Source organism: Pristiophorus japonicus, chromosome 8, assembly GCF_044704955.1.
Source record: "Pristiophorus japonicus isolate sPriJap1 chromosome 8, sPriJap1.hap1, whole genome shotgun sequence".
In the NCBI taxonomy this organism is placed as follows: domain Eukaryota; kingdom Metazoa; phylum Chordata; class Chondrichthyes; family Pristiophoridae; genus Pristiophorus; species Pristiophorus japonicus.
In genome coordinates, this window is record NC_091984.1 from 32,853,046 (window position 1) to 32,870,414 (window position 17,369).

A 17,369-nucleotide genomic window follows, 5' to 3' on the forward strand; every position below is an offset into this window, starting at 1 on the left:
CCACCCTTTCCTCCAACCACTGTCTGTCCCACCTGTGACAGAGACTGTAATTCCCGTATTGAACTGTTCAGCCACCTGAGAACTCACTTTTAGAGTGGAAGCAAGTCTTCCTTGATTTCGAGGGACTGCCTATGATGTTGATGAAAGGTCTGAAGCTATTACAACAGCATTTGGTGAAGATGCTGGATACAGGGGCAAGGACAAAACAGAAGTACCTTGTGCTGATACTACATGCCAGACACAGAGTGGACATTGATATCCTGGATGGCTATGATTCAATTCACTATCTAGACAATGATGGGCAGCAAGATTAGCTTGAGCTTTTCAAGGTTCAAATTTTCTAGGGTTTGAATCCTTCTGTCCTCTGGGTGACAAAACAAATTACAAACACATATACGCTCGAATCCAGCTAAATGCTTGCCAATGTGTGAGCATAATAAACCCTGCGGTGCTGCTTTTTAAAATTACATGTTTTTAGGTGACCTTTCTATTCATCAAGTTGAGGGCAGTCAAGTAATGGGAAACAAAGCACAGTGAATAATCCTGTTTCACTACTTTAAAGAAGTATTCCCTACTGTAGCAATTTGACATTTCTATTTCCAACATCCGCCATCCTTTGTGGCCTGAGTAGAGCTGACAGAGCTGTATACATCTGAATCTAGTTCAACTGTACATAATAGTCCCTAGTTTACTGGAGGCTTTGCTGATGATGTCCTTGAAATTCAGATTGGCAATTTGGAGGAGGCTAAATATAACTGAACTTTTCGCTGGATTATTTGATTCCAAGTGCAAATGATATTCTAGTGCAGATCACTTTAAAGTTCAGACACAGAAATAACACAATATTGGACACTGGACTTCCAGACAGTTCATGGTTTGATTTCCTCTGTGCATCCTGCTGAACACAATGTGATCAGTTCCTATCTGCACTATATTAATGTAGACATGAATCCATTTAAAACAAAACAGATTAACGACTGAATTAGAATAGTGTAGACTGGAATTTAACATCAACATGTTAACCAGTGCATTAAATATAGCGCAAAGAGGAGTTTTAATCTATCAAGTTTCAAATTTCAATTCCAGTCTGAATGAATAAGATATGCTGCATCATCGAATATTATTTCTTCGGTTCTAAGCTTAGCTGCCACATAAAATATGCTGTGGCACAATGCTCAATTGGGGTAAGGACGGAGAAAAAGAAAGAGGAAATTTAAGAAGTCCATTGTTGCCCTGCAAAGCAACGGTCCGGATCTTGCGGCCAGCAGTGAATGAAGGGCGTTAGCTATTCATTACACTTATACTTGCTCACAGACTTTCAATGGGCTTTTGCGCTGGAACTTAGAAATTCATTTCAGCACCGCACTCTCTACAGAAGATCTAGGGCATATGTGTAGAGCGCAAGCACTGTGTATCTCCTTAACAAATCACTTTGAAGAATCCTGACAGGGCCACGCACAGTCTGAATCAGGAAGTGTAAGTTAGAATATTTAATTCATTGTAAAATCATCTACAGGAAGCAAAATAGAGAGAGGGAAATAAAGATGGAATTAAGAGAGAAAGATAAAAGAGACAGAAAGACAAAGTAAAAAACAATTTTAATTTTTTTTTTTGAATCTCCAACAATAATTAAAACCTGAAGGAATGAGACTCCACACTTGTAAAAATTAACTTTTCGTGTCAAAGAGGTTGTTTGGCAGTAATTAAGACTTATCATGCTGTTAAAAAGTTAGTTACACTGGAATGGACGAGCCCTAAATTTTTCTGGCGCCTTTAGTGGGTATCTATAAAGTAAATACTGCTACTTCACGTGTTTCAATGCCAGTCTTGGTGAGACACCAGCATAACACAGCTTCTGGAGGAGAGCAACTTCCTGATTTCCATGTTTAATTGCACATGTGTGGTCGCAGGAAGCTGCTGTCCGATTTACTCTTTAATAATGGTGAGCGCTGATAGCCTTACTGATATTTTTTACCACAAAATCCGGGCCAATCAGTTTTGCTCTGTGAACAATAGTGTTCAAACAAAGCAATACATTTGTTTTTTAAGCTTAGTACTCAAATTTAGTGGGAATGTGGGAAGATTCCAATCAAGCACAATGATACTAGAATTGAAGATCAAACATTACCATATCTAGATAATTCATTTTGTTCAGTAGTTTACTGGCTTACAATGTTAATTGATCGTAGTATTTACAATCAAATGTACTGATTGCACCACAATTATTAATTATTCAGTGCTACCAATATTCAGGTATAAATGCCTTTTAGGATCAATTACACTGTTGTTGTTATCACTCCATCAGTTTCAATACAGAAAGACGTAAAAAATTGTATACAAATGAATTCAAGACTCTAATTCAGGTTCAAATAATAATTATTAACTACAAGATAAAATGCAAACATATTGCTCATGTTTCTGGGTTTCCCGCAGGCCCTGCTGACTTCAATGACAGGGCCTGATTTGCAAGTGAGGCCTCGGATTCCTGCCCGCAGTCAGCTAGAGATTGAGAGGCTGGCTGGCTGCGGGCGGGTAGGCCTGCAGATGTGGTGAGGGAGCGAGGGGTTGATCCGGGGGAGGGATCATGACGGGGGAGGAAGTGGTGGGGCAACGTCAGGGGAGGGGTCGGGAAATGGCTAGCTCAGGTTTGGGATCATGGCGGGGGGTAGGAGTGTCGGGGAACGGCAGAGTGGGGGTCGGCTAGGAGATCGGCAGGGGCTGGGGAGGGGGAGTTGGAGGATCGGTGGGGGAGGGGTCGATCGGGGGGTGGGGGGGAAGCGGTGGTTGTGGATCAGGGATTGGCATAGAGAGCAGGAGGATCAGGGCCAACCACCGGAGGATTGTGGTCGGCCTCAGCATCATTGGTGGGGTGCGGGGTGAGGCTTCATGATGGGGATCGGAGGCCTGGGGAGGTGATCCCAGGCCTCATGCGAGGGTCTCTGATCACAGTGGATGGGTGAAGTAAAGACCTGGATCCAGGAGGTAAATATAAAGCCACTTCCCTCCTGGATGCAGCAGTCCCCGTCTCGGTTTAACTGGCGGATTTCACGAATTGTGTGAAAGTGTCCGCATGCAGTTAAATACAAAATGGAGGGGAAAATGAGGCGTCCAGTGTCATTACAATATTTAAATTGATGTACCGCCCCTGGGAGCAGATCAGTCATCCGCAACCGTCCCATCCCCGTCCTGCCTCCATTAAAACTGGAAGTGGGCGTATCGGAGGCAGGAACAGGTCGGGAATCCCAGTTTTAACAATTTAACTGCCCTCATGCTCCAAACCCAACTCTATTTTGGGGGGAAAATTCCGGCCATAATCTTTATAATTTAATATTTCAGCAGCATAACTGACTAAAACATAAAATTGACCTTTGAAAGCTAAACTTACTGAGCAATCCTTATTAACATTTCGTTTCCAGTGAGCTTTGTCTATTTTAGTTGTTGCTGTCGATCGCAGAGATGCACAAGTCTTCACACGTGGATTTAGCGTCAGTATATTCTATGAAAAAACACACCATTATATTGACATCGTTTCTTGCTTTGAAAACTGTAAAGTTCATTGTACAAATTAACTCTATTCCTGCAAAGATATCCCAATTTACAATTTCCTCAGTTAAATGACCAAAACTCAAAATAATCATCCTGCTTAAATAATGTCAGTAACTTTAAAAATACAGTTAAAAAATAAAATTAGACAATAGAAATATGTCTGAAACTATTATGTAACTAAAATAGTTGCTATTGTATTGTAAGGTTTTAGAATTTTTAAGCACTGGAATTGCTTTTGTAAAAATTAAAAAATAAAATTGATGATTTTTTTGAAATGCATTAAGATAATTAGTATCTACAGACGCACGTGCATGACTCTATATAATTATACAAAATGAACCTAGTATCTGACAACAGTAAATCAATTATGAAGATTCCCAAAAAGGCTGAAGTATTGAAAATAATTGGGCTGGCTTTTCGGCGTTCCCGATTTCGGGGTGTTAATCGCGACGGGACAGTCCTGATACCGCCTGAAAAAGTTTGCGCCTTCGACTGGAAATTTCGGCAAAAAAATGAGGATCCATGGTCGGGGCGTTAAAATGGACTTTGTGCGCCTGAGCGTTAAAAGAGGTGGCCAGTTTGCATAGGCGCAGTCGCGTTTTTGTTTTCCTGGGCGCAGATGTTATTTCAGGATGACCTGCCCAACTTCTGGCACTTCTGCAGAGATGGAGCAACACGAGGCCAGGCAGCATGCCAGGCGTTTCTTAACTGAGGCTGCTGAGGCCTTAGTTCACGGAGTGGAGAAGAGGTGGACATCATTCCATGGGGGAGGGAGACCGCTCCCGACTATTTTCAAATGATTATGGTGTGAAATTGTCCAGGAGGTATCTGCGGCAGACACGGTTGCCAGAACTGGCACCCAACACTGCAAAAGGTTCAATGACCTTACCAGAATCGTCAAGGTGAGTAGCCTTTATATTTATATATGACTGCTATCCATCCAACATGAATGTCAGACACTATGTGAAGTCTTTCCTGTATCTGCCCAGTCTCAAAGTCTTTCAGCCTGTGGTGTGGGTTTCACAATGTATCAGAGAGCTGAAGGCTGACTTCTCCAGCCATTGCCTCTTAATTAAGGATGCACGTAACCTCTTGTTCCCTAATCATTAAGAACCTTCCTCGCAATACACTCCCACTGTTGATATGGGGTTTCATTAAGATCACCTGCAGCCCCTATGCTACCTCCCACCAATCGCTCACAAAGCTCAAGCAACATCCACACAGATTGAAGTGAAGATATTTGCACAGTATCAGCCATTGAACTATGGTAGGCATATGTGGCACAGCAGGAGGTGAACGAAGATCTCACACCACAGATGTGAGCAGCGCTGGACAGGCAGTGGCCCTCCTCAGATCCAGGACTTGACAGATGTTGAGGAACGGGTGTCTCTCCTCATTGGAGCACCAGCTCGGACAGTTGCTGGAGGCGATGCTGAGCCCCCTTTGGGTAGTGAGGGTATGTAAATGGATTTCGCAACCTATGTGACTTCACTGAGACATTTTATGAAGTGACATGGGGCCTTCACTTGCACATGTGCAATGCCACCTTCCTGCTATCACCTTGCCGCCTCCCCTACTACTAACCACACGTCTATTGTTTTCTGCTTGCAGGAGAACAGCCACTATCGCAACAGACGTCCAGGTAGCCATCGACATATGTCCATGGGGGAGATGATGAGGCGTGCGATGAGACTGCAATGCCTTAGCCACAGAACCCACCAGTTGGCCCGTCAGAACAAAGCACATCTGGGGACAAGCCCGCTTTCCCTGGCTTTGAGTTGTCGGAGGCTCCTGGCCCCAGTCGCCGACAGCAACCCGCAGCGAGAGGAGAATCTCGGAGGCCAGCTCTCCAGAGGGTGAGTCGGCAATGTAGGTCTACTGAACAACAGGCAGACATGGAACTGAACTTTGTGGAAATGTCCCGGGAAAACACAGACATGCACCGTGAGCTCCGGGGTGCATTGGGTTGGATCCCAGAGAGCATCAACAAACTTACTGCGACTGTTGCGGAGGCAGCGTCATGCATTGTCGGCGCAGCTCAGGACTCCAGCGAGGCCATCATTGCCCACTCACAGAGGTAGCTGGCCTCGAGCAGCGAGAGCGGCATTCCAGAGTGTGTGGCATGTGCCACTGATCACTTTGCAGCATCGCTCGAATCGTAGCAGAAGCTACGCTGCAGGTTGGTGATGTGATGCAGGCGATGACTTCTGCCATCCTCTCTGCATTCCCCACTGTCCAATGGGGAAGGGACAATGCCGAAGCAGCCCAGCAAGTTGTGGAGACACATCGTGCTCTGGATGTTGAGGCCCAGCCCCATTGGAGTCTCAATGGCTCCCAGGAAATGGAAGGTGCTGTCCTTCCTCAGAATGACAGCATTCCGGCTCCCACCACTGACTCTCCAACCATGCAGCCTACTCGGTACACACCCGAGCCACCAGTGACTGCTTCCATCGATGATGACTCTGTAGCCGGGCCTTCCAGGCCCAGAGCTGGTCCAGGGCGTCCTCAGACGGCGTCTGCATTGTCTGGCCCCCAACACAGCAGCCCTCGCGCAGCCTTGCTGTAGGCACTGCGGCCTCATTGAGGGGGAGCAGCAGGCATGGGAGAGGAATGAAGGGAAGTAGGGTGAAATCTCAGGCCGTCCCATTAAGGGGTGGCACAGCCTTCTGCAGATGCCTAGCTCTATTATGAGAACGCCTGTAAATAGCTGTTTTTAATAATGTACTTGTTGTTCAGTTACTTGCAGCAGAACACTGTTAATTGCATCATTTGGTTCTGCTGGTTTATTGTCTCAAAGAAACATAGAAACATAGAAACATAGAAAATAGGTGCAGGAGTAGGCCATTCGGCCCTTCTAGCCTGCACCGCCATTCAATGAGTTCATGGCTGAACATGCAACTTCAGTACCCCATTCCTGCTTTCTCACCATACCCCTTGATCCCCCTAGTAGTAAGGACTTCATCTAACTCCTTTTTGAATATATTTAGTGAATTGGCCTCAACAACTTTCTGTGGTAGAGAATTCCACAGGTTCACCACTCTCTGGGTGAAGAAATTCCTTCTCATCTCGGTCCTAAATGGCTTACCCCTTATCCTTAGACTGTGTCCCCTGGTTCTGGACTTCCCCAACATTGGGAACATTCTTCCTGCATCTAACCTGCCTAACCCCGTCAGAATTTTAAACGTTTCTATGAGGTCCCCTCTCATTCTTCTGAACTCCAGTGAATACAAGCCCAGTTGATCCAGTCTTTCTTGATAGGTCAGTCCCGCCATCCCGGGAATCAGTCTGGTGAACCTTCGCTGCACTCCCTCAATAGCAAGAATGTCCTTCCTCAGGTTAGGAGACCAAAACTGTACACAATACTCCAGGTGTGGCCTCACCAAGGCCCTGTACAACTGTAGCAACACCTCCCTGCCCCTGTACTCAAATCCCCTCGCTATGAAGGCCAACATGCCATTTGCTTTCTTAACCGCCTGCTGTACCTGCATGCCAACCTTCAATGACTGATGTACCATGACACCCAGGTCTCTTTGCACCTCCCCTTTTCCTAATCTGTCACCATTCAGATAATAGTCTGTCTCTCCGTTTTTACCACCAAAGTGGATAACCTCACATTTATCCACATTATACTTCAACTACCATGCATTTGCCCACTCACCTAACCTATGCAAGTCGCTCTGCAGCCTCATAGCATCCTCCTCGCAGCTCACACTGCCACCCAACTTAGTGTCATCCGCAAATTTGGAGATATTACATTTAATCCCCTCGTCTAAATCATTAATGTACAGTGTAAACAGCTGGGGCCCCAGCACAGAACCTTGCGGTACCCCACTAGTCACTGCCTGCCATTCTGAAAAGTACCCATTTACTCCTACTCTTTGCTTCAATCGGCCTTCAATCCCATCAATTTCCCCACCACAATTTCCCGACTAATAAGGATTTCCCTCAGTTCCTCCTCCTTACTAGACCCTCCGACCCCTTTTATATCCGGAAGGTTGTTTGTGTCCTCCTTAGTGAATACTGAACCAAAGTACTTGTTCAATTGGTCCGCCATTTCTTTGTTCCCCGTTATGACTTCCCCTGATTCTGACTGCAGGGGACCTACGTTTGTCTTTACTAACCTTTTTCTCTTTACATATCTATAGAAACTTTTGCAATCCGTCTTAATGTTCCCTGCAAGCTTCTTCTCGTACTCTATTTTCCCTGCCCTATTCAAACCCTTTGTCCTCCTCTGCTGAGTTCTAAATTTCTCCCAGTCCCCGGGTTCGCTGTTATTTCTGGCCAATTTGTATGCCACTTACTTGGCTTTAATACTATCCCTGATTTCCCTTGATAGCCATGGTTGAGCCACCTTCCCTTTTTTATTTTTACGCCAGACAGGAATGTACAATTGTTGTAGTTCATCCATGCGGTCTCTAAATGTCTGCCATTGCCCATCCACAGTCAACCCCTTCAGTATCATTCACCGATCTATCCTAGCCAATTCACGCCTCATACCTTCAAAGTTACCCTTCTTTAAGTTCTGGACCATGGTCTCCTTTGGTTTTGTTGGGGGTGGATTGTTTGTTACATTTTTTGATAAAAATGTCACTTTGACCCTTTGCTGTTGGTGTCGCTTGTATCATTCAAAAGCTCAGCGTAGATGTGCCTGTATGGTGGCACATGGCATGGCCAGTATTAGAGGCATCACTCAGCTTCCTGCAATAAATCAAACTGGTCCGTTATGAGCTGGCAATATGCGGCTCTTGCTCCGGCAGCATCTGGTTGCTGCCTCCCCCGTGGATGGCTGTGCAATTGAGGCCATGCCAGACTCCTCTTTATCGACCTCTTCCTGAGGTGGGCCTGCAATCCCCACTGGCAATGCCTGGCTCCTCATGATGGTCAATTTGTGTAGCAAGCAGCACACCACAATGAATTCGGAGACCTGTTGAGGGGAGTATTGAAGGCAGCCTCCAGAGAGGTCGAGGCATCGGAAGTGCTGCATAACACCCCAATTGTCTGCTTGATGATGTTGTACGGGGCTATATGGCTTTCACTGTATCGTTGCTTGGCTTCTGTGTTGAGATTGTGGAGGGGGGCGGGTGAGCGGGAGGGTCATGAGCCAGATGGCGAGACCGTATCCTTTGTCCCCGATCAGCCAGCCCTGCTCATCCCTTTGTTGCTGAAACATTCGTGAGATACTGCTCTCATGCAAGATGAAAGCATCATGTGTGCTCCCTGGATAGTGGGCATTCACTGAGAGGATGCGCTGCATGTGGTCACACACCAGCTGTATGTTTAGGGAGTGGTATCCCTTTCAGTTTCTGAATACCTCTGCGATGTCTAATAGCGCTCACAAGGCCGCATGTGTACAGTCAATGGTTCTTTGAACCCTCAGAAAGCCTGCAATTCTGCCAAACCCACATGCTCTCTCATTCTGGCTGTCCCTGCTCATTAGGAACATTCTGAAGTCCATTCTGCGTGCATACAGAGCCTTTGTGACTTGCAGCAATGTGCAGCATATTGAGAGATGCTGCATATATCCCCTGCTGCTGCCTGGAAGGAGCTGGAGGCATAGAAGGCCAGCGCCACCGTGATCTTCACTGCAATGGGCAGCGCAGTCCTGTTGGCACTGGAAGGCTGTAAGTCTGCCTGTAGGAGCTGACATATGCTCCCATTAAATTTTCTCACTGACCTTGTAAGGACACTGTAATGGCAGATAAAACTGCCGTTTGCAAGTCGGAGCTTCACGCAGCGTGCTGTGCGCAACGGTTGCAGTTAATGTGACCTGCGATGTAGGATCCTCCTCCCTCCATTTAAATATGCCGCCAATACCGCCTGCTGCACCCTGGGAATGATGGCTTTTTCAGACATTTCCTGGGGCGGACGTTAAATGAGGTGTAAGGGCCACATTTTCCATCCGGGGCGCAAGCAGAGTGTTGGACAACGATTGATGTCATGATCACAGACAAACTAAAGGGCGGGGCAGTAAGTTTTTGCACCGCAGCAAATCAGGAGCCTAATTTACCGGCTGGGCACTAAAAGCTGGATGCCCAGCGTTATACCCAGAAACACCGTTTAGCAGCCCTCTGGGATGCACACTGAGGTGCAAAAGAGCGTAAAATCCAGCTTGAACTGTAAAAATCAATGTTAAGCAATAGACACAAGGGATCCATTCTCAGAGAGGATGATGAGAATAATTGTTCACTACAGGACAATTATTTATTGGGGGTGGGGGAGGGATTTTGACTCCCTCCACCTGGTGGAAATCAGGTGGTAATGGGAGTTAAAATCAAGGCAGTAGAATTATCATTGATTTGCCACCCTGCAGCCATCTTCCCTGCTGTTGGTTTGATAGGAGGCTGAGGTGAGTGCCAAACTCTGACGGGAGCCTCATGAATACATTTAAATCATAGATAAGACCCCAAAGCACGATTCACAGCTTACTGAGTGAAGTGCCAACATTGACACTCTGTTCAGTACCACCTGTAAAAAGGTAGATGGAAATATTGTTTTTGTGGAGCCAGAAAGCCAGAGGTAGAAACAATGCTCCTTCGGGCCCAACAAAAATAATCTGGGTCACCGCAGCCCTGGGTTAATCTCGCCCCCCCCCCAGCCTCACCATCCACCCGACTTGCTTTGTTGCCGGCCAGGTGACCTCCGATGCTCCTGAATCCAGCAAGCTGCATCGGGGATACTCCCCGGGGAGGGCAGCTCACGAATGCGGCCCAGCCCTCAAAATGGTCAGGAACTCCCGCTGCACCTCCCCAGCGGTTCACCCGCTGTTCAGCTGACCATTTGATCAAATGATAAAATGTCCCCATTCATTGTCATGAAAGACTCTTTTTTTTAAATTGAGAACTTTAAGAATGGGCTTCATATCTCGGATGTGGTTCATCAAGAGCATCTACAAGGCCTACTAGGGAAAAGTCATAGATATGATGTCTGACTGCAGCATGACTAACAATTTTGTATTGATGTGAAGCAGTCACGGGTGCAAATCAACCAAAGAAAAGTGGCAATATCACTCAGAAATCAAGTTAGCAGTCTTGCTTCCAAAGGCATTGATCGGACGTTTGAGACAACCTCTAATGTGTGGTCCCACACCACATCTAATTCACACCAGCCACGATACAGCTCCAGCCATTTGGAAAGCCCTATTGTAAAAGTCCATTAAACCTCCTGGGAAATTTATGAACTTACTTTGATTCTTTAATGTTATGGCAGAAACTGTGTTCCTGCCTGTGCTCGTATAACATTAAAAATGAGCTGTCGGGGGAAACTGAGCCTGCCCATGCATTCAAGCTCCATATTCAGCAAGTTCAATGTGAAGTGCATTCAACAGTGTAACTCAGGCCTGCTGGCAGCACAACATGCTATACAACATGCTGTTCTGAGACTGGTAGAAGCTGGAGCTATACTGCATACAAGAGCTTTGTTCACGCTAGCCTCATGAGAATTGTATGATCCTTCCAATTCCCATGTATAAATTAATACAAGCTTCAATTTTTGTTTTCGATCGAGGCAAAGTGAAGAGTGCCTCTTCAGGGAATTTCTTTTTCACAAAAATATATTCGCTGCACTCAAACAGTGACGAAAACAATAACAACTTACATTTACATAACGCTTCATAAATATAAAATAAGACTTGGATTTATACAGAGCTTTTCATGACCTCCAGGCGTCTCAAAGCACTTTATAGCCAATTAAGTACTTTTTGGAGTGCAGTCATGTTGTAATGTAGGAAATGCAGCAGCCAATTTGCGCACAGCAAACTCCTACAAACAGCAACATGATAATGACCAGATAATCCGTTTTTTTCATTATGTTGATTGAGGATAAATATTGGCCAGGACACTGAGGCTAACTCCATTGCTCTTCTTCAAAATAGTACCATGGGATCTTTAAGTCCACTTGCGAGGACAGACGGGGCCTCGGTTTAATGTCTCATCCGAAAGATGGCACCTCCAACAGTGCAGTGCTCCCTCAGCATTGCACTGGAGTGTCAGCCTAGATTTTTTTGTGCTCAAGTTTCTGGATTGGGACTTGAACCCACGGCCTTCTGACTCAGAGGTGAGAGTGCTACCCACTGAGCCATAATTGACACTGTAGGAGCATTCATAGGGGCATTATCAAATAAAATTTGACACTGAGCCACATAAGATATTAGGCTATATGATGAAAAGCTTGGCCAAAGCTGTAGGTTTTAAAAGAACGTCTTGAAAGGAGGAGAGATTGGTGGAGAGGTTTAAGAAGATAATTCCAGAGCATAAGGCCCAGGCCACTGAAGGGGCAAGGCCATGGAAGGAACTGAAAACAAGGTTGAGAATTTTAAGATCGAGGCATTGCCAGACCGGGAGCCAAATATAGGTCAGTGAGCACAGGGGTGGTGGGTGAACAGGGCTTCGGAGTTAGAATACGGGCAGCAGAATTCTGCACAAGCTCAAGTTTACAGAGGGTGTAAAGTGGGAGGCTGGCCAAGATGAAAGCAAAGCAAAATGTAGGGAATCTAACTATCTCTTCACTCATTTCACCTCCATGTGTTAGGATTAATTGCAGTTAAGATGTTTATAATTTGTTATCGGCAGCAACACAGCAAATGATGCATAGTTTTTAGAAAATAAATCAGAAAAAAATAAATGTAGTGAATGTTCTGGGCGTTGCTTCATACAGCAACTTGACAAGACAGGAAAAAAATAAAGCTTTCTCCATCGACCTTATAGGTCAACATCTAGGGTATCAGCCTAGGCTCAATGTCAGCAGCCTCGCTTTTGGGTCATCGGGTCATGGGTTCCGGCCCATGATGGAGTGCTGCACTATCGGAAATTAAACTAAAGTCTTGTCTGCCCTCTTCAATTGGATGTAAACGATCCCATGGCACTATTCGAAAAGGAGTAAAGGAATTCTCCCTGTGTTTTGTCCAACATTTATCCTTCAACCAACATGACTAAAACAGTTTATCTGGTCATTTATCTCTTTGCTGTGATGTTGTTGTGTGAAAATTGGCTGTGTTTCCTATATTACAACAGTAACTACACTTCAAAAAGTATTTCAAAGGTTGTAAAACACATTGGAACATGAAAGGCACTATATGAATGAAAGTTCTTTCTTTTTGGAGACCTGGACTATAATCTAGACAATAAGGCCGGAATTTTAATGAGGAAGGCGGGTTGGGAGCACAGGGCTCGGACGCAGTCGGGAAACCCGGGAAAACAGGCTTCCCGCAGGCCCAACCGAATTTAACGGCAAAGTCTGATTAGCATTTAAAAGGCCTGTTTCCCAACCTGGCCAGCCAGAGGCTGGATGGCTGCAGGCAGGTAGGCCTGTGGCACTGGGCTGCACAGATGAGTGCTGGAGGGAGAGATCAGGTGGGAGCCAGGAACCAGAGGAGGATCCAGGGGATGGGGGGTAGGGTCAGGAAAAGAGAAGGTTGGGGCTGAAGCATCGGGCGGCGGATCAGAAACCTCAATGGGAGGGATCGGAGGCCCTGGTTGGGGGGGGGTGGGGGGAGATCAGAGGTCTTGGTGGGGAGGAGGGATTGGAGACCTCGGTGGGGAGGGGGAATCAGAGGCCCTAGTGGGGGAGAGAAATCGGAGGCCTCATGGGGGGTTAATCTCCTGTAATTCCCTTGCAGGAGATTAATCTCAAAACATTTTTATGCACGTATTTTGACTAGTGTCTGTGGATATCCTAATCCAAGTGACGGATAACATATGGCTGATTTACTAAAGTGATTGATTAACATAAAGGAACCAGAGCCAAGAGTTTGGAGTGCAAGAAAAACAAGGATTCTGAAATTACACCATGGGATAGCAGTGTATAAATATTTAACACGGTATTCCAAAATTGCGACACTATTTTGTTGAAACAATGTCCAAACTCTAACAGTGATATATTAATTAACAAAGGATAAGAGTGTATGTTTTATTTTAACTCATTTGGTTATTATTAACTAATTAAAAAAATCACAACTATTTGTATACTTCCCTTTTCAAAAATATTTGGCTTCAATTCTCCTTACCAGTAGAAATCAGTAAAATTCCAAACAAAAATGCTGCATATCGATAAACCCTCCAATAATTGCAGAAAAGGAAACCTCATACAGTGACATGATTCTCAGATCAATATATTTAATTTGTCTTGTTCACTTTGCGCAATAACTTAGGACTGGACTGCTGATTTAAACACATCAAAATTTAGCGTTTGGAAATAAATATCCAGTTTACACAAACCTTTACCTAAGTAATATAACCACATTGTCAAAAAGTCATTATTATTTTAACTTCAACCAAAACCTCCAACAAAACCTCTATGCCAAGATGACCAACATAAAAATGGTCCCAGAATAAAGGTAAAAAGGCCAAAGAGAAAATCATTTTCAAGTAAGTTCTTTCTGACAGCGTGATATCAAAGATAATTGTTAAAAGATTTAGGATAGTGCATTTACATTATGCAACTTGCTCATACTATTTCCATCCCCCTCCCTCCCCAAAGCATTTCCCATCACCGTATAATATAGTTAATTAACTTTCAGTCCTACATTTTTGCAGAAGCCTTCAATAATGGACAAATATTTTGCCCTCAAAGCAAAGGCTGAAACAACATACAGCTAAAGTGCAAGGCCAAACAGTGACAACACATTATGAGCAGTAAAGGGCAGCTTGTTGTTTGTTTTTTAAAAGGTTAGCAGGAAAAAAAGACAACACATCACTGACCCTTGAGATCGTAACACTGTGGATAAGAAGATTAATACACTGAATAAGATTATGTCAAAGCTCAAACAGGGATTTGAAATAAGCATCAGGCAGTCTAGCAGCAGAGCAACTTCATTTTATCACAGCTAATTGTTTCAATATCTCCTGGTGTAGAAAGAGGTGTGTTCTACTTTGGGGGCTAACAGTGGAAATTCAACCACTTTAGGATGCCAGAAAGAGGCCATGAGCAAATAAAAATTATTATGTTGTGGGAAAGCAGATTGAAATGAGAATAAGTATTGAAAAACATTGGTTCCATGTAATTTTCTTTCATAATTAAAATGTGGTTCCCTTTCTCCTGAATGAGAAGATCCTCCTTAGCTTGGAAACAATGTTTTTTGGGTAAAGGTAGGTGCAGGGGTTAAAATAGATTACTGAACTGGAAAGAAAAAGTACAGGTTACAGCAGCACTGATGTCATCCGTCAACAAATTGTAATTTAAAGACCCTATTAAAACTGACATATTATTGTAATTTAGTATGCAAGTTAAACCTTCAAGAATATTTTACGTCCCTTAAATATGGAGGGTCATACAGTTTATTAAAGATTGAAATAAATGTCAACCATAGAAAGGAATGCAGCATTGTACAACTTGTGCAATGGATTTCATAGTACAATTTAACCGTTTTGTTTCAAGCATTTTGGGGGAAATACTTTTGATGAAATGAAATGGTTTGACGAGATCAGGAACACAATATTGAGATTATTGGGCCCAGCTGTGTTGGGGAGCTATATTAACAATACTCTTGTAGAAACACCTTTCATATAGAAATTGTAGAATATTTATCCCCTGTTTGGTCGGCGCAAGTATATTATTTCACTTGCCAACTTTTTTCCCCAACATTAATAAGTGAAGAAAAATAAATTGCTATATCTGATTCAGTTATGATACTTGTCAGTCACAAATGTCTGCAAGCTAGTTTTCCCACTTAATACATTAGTACCCACCACTTAATCAAAAATCAAAAATGTTGAGGGGGTTTGTGTAGAGGACACTAAAGTTAAATGTCAATTTTATTTTAAAAAGTGAGTGTATGACGAGATTCACATTTTATAAGTTGAAGTAGAATTTGTCAATATTTTCAGTCTATTCTCAATGTAAAAGTAGATTGTTGTATATGGTTCACCACCATAGCACAATTTTATAAATTAATATTGATCTTTGCCAAAAAAGTGAGGATATATTTTATTCTAAAATGGCACAGGATATGCAGTCCATGAATTAATTAAAATTTCATAACCAGTACTAAATAAAAATATCCGGCAATTTTCACAGAACAAAAATAGTATGAATATAAATTAAATGAGCAATATGTGCTCCTATTTTTCATGTATCAACATGGCCTTAAAGTACAAATAATAAAATGGTTAATTTTTTTTTGCTCCACAACTAACCATCAATATAACTGAAAATATCTGCTAGAACATTCAATTATGTGGCAGGTACTTTCACTGAAGAAAGATTCCTTGTTAGAATTAAGGTAAAATGTTAAAAATCATCTACAGTAAGAAGCTAAGAACAAAGATCAAAACACCAGTTAGAGACACAATGGGAAGCGATCACATGTATGTTAATTTACAAGCATAAGCCAAAATAAAATATTTTGGGCACTATCAATAAAAAAGTTTTATTTTGATCAAATGGCCAAGATAGACAATACCAGATCTAAAGGCAGAACTAACCTTTTGCAAATTTTGTGAAGACAATCATGAGAAAACTATGGTCTTCATTTTGATTAGTGAATGATTTAAATGCAAGCACATTCATATATTTCTTGACAGCTTCACTAAAGCTACAGCTAAATTGCCAATATGCATAATTGTGCTTCAGCAGTTAGGAAGCGAGAGTATTACGGAACATAACTCTGTGTTTAGCATAACTACAAAACTTCACTATCTATTACCTTTAGGAACAGAAGTAGGCAATCCAGCCCCTTGAGTCAGTTCCGCCATTCAATTAGATCATGGCAAATCTGTATCTTAACTCAATTTACCTGCCTTGGTTACATATCTGGGAATGGTAGCATAGTGGTTATGTTGCCAGACCAGAAATCCAGAGGCCTGGACTAATGATCCATAGGACATGAGTTCAAATCCCATCATGGCAGCGGGAAATTTAAATTCAGTTAATTAAATAAATCCAGAATAAATAGTTAGTATCAGTAATGGTGACCATGAAACTATCAGATTGTCATAAAAACCCATCTGGTTCACTAATGTCCTTTAGAGAAGGAAATCTGCTGTCCTTACTTGGTCTGGCCTATATGTGACTCCAGACTCACAGCAATGTGGTTGACTCTGAAATGGCCTAACAAGCCACTCAGTTGTAAAAGAATACTATGAAAACAATAATAAGAGTAAAGCAGGACGGACCACCTGGTATCGACCTAGGCACCAGCTATGGACATGACAATGGCACACCCAGCCTAGTCAACACTGCAAAGTCCTCCTCATGAACATCTTTGGACTTGTGCCAAAATTGGGAGAGCTGTCCCACAGACTAGTCATAGTCATATCTTTCAGCCAATGTCCCAAACTCCTCCATCACCAGGTGTGGCACACAGTAGTATACAATCGGGAGGGTGTGGCCCAGGAAATCAACAACATTGACTCCAGAACCCCTGAATTCTCATGGCTTCAGGTGCAGCATAGGCAAGGAAATCTCCTGCTGATTACCACATACCACCCTCCCTCCATGTTGAACACCATTTGGAAGAAGCACTGAGGATAGCAAGGGCACAGAATGTACTCTGGGTGGGGGACATCAATATCCATCACCAAAGGCGGCTCGGTTGCACCACTACTGACCGAGTTGGCCGAGTCCTGAAGGACATAGGTGCCAGACTGGGCCCATGACAGGTGGTGAGCGAACCAACATGAGGGAAAAAACCTACTTGACCTCGTCCTCACCAATCTTCCTGTCGCAGATGAATCTGACAACATTGGTAGCAGTGACCACTGCACGGTCATTGTGTCGACGAAGTCCTGCCTTCACACTGAGGACATCCTCCATCATGTTGTGTGGCACTAACTCCTTGCTTTTAAAAATTCATTCATGGGATGTGGGTGTCACTGGCAAGGCCAGCATTT

At 43.7% G+C, this 17,369-nt stretch overlaps 1 protein-coding gene across 1 annotated transcript in view; it reads right to left on the bottom strand.

The window, feature by feature from the left end:
• The window catches only part of LOC139268039 (dihydropyrimidine dehydrogenase [NADP(+)]-like), a 1,057,241-nt gene that overhangs the window by 871,984 nt on the left and 167,888 nt on the right, over window positions 1-17,369 (bottom strand). The window contains exon 2 of the mRNA XM_070886024.1: window positions 3,386-3,496. Within this exon, the coding sequence (XP_070742125.1) occupies window positions 3,386-3,496 (111 nt within the window). The remainder of the gene's footprint in view (window positions 1-3,385; window positions 3,497-17,369) is intronic.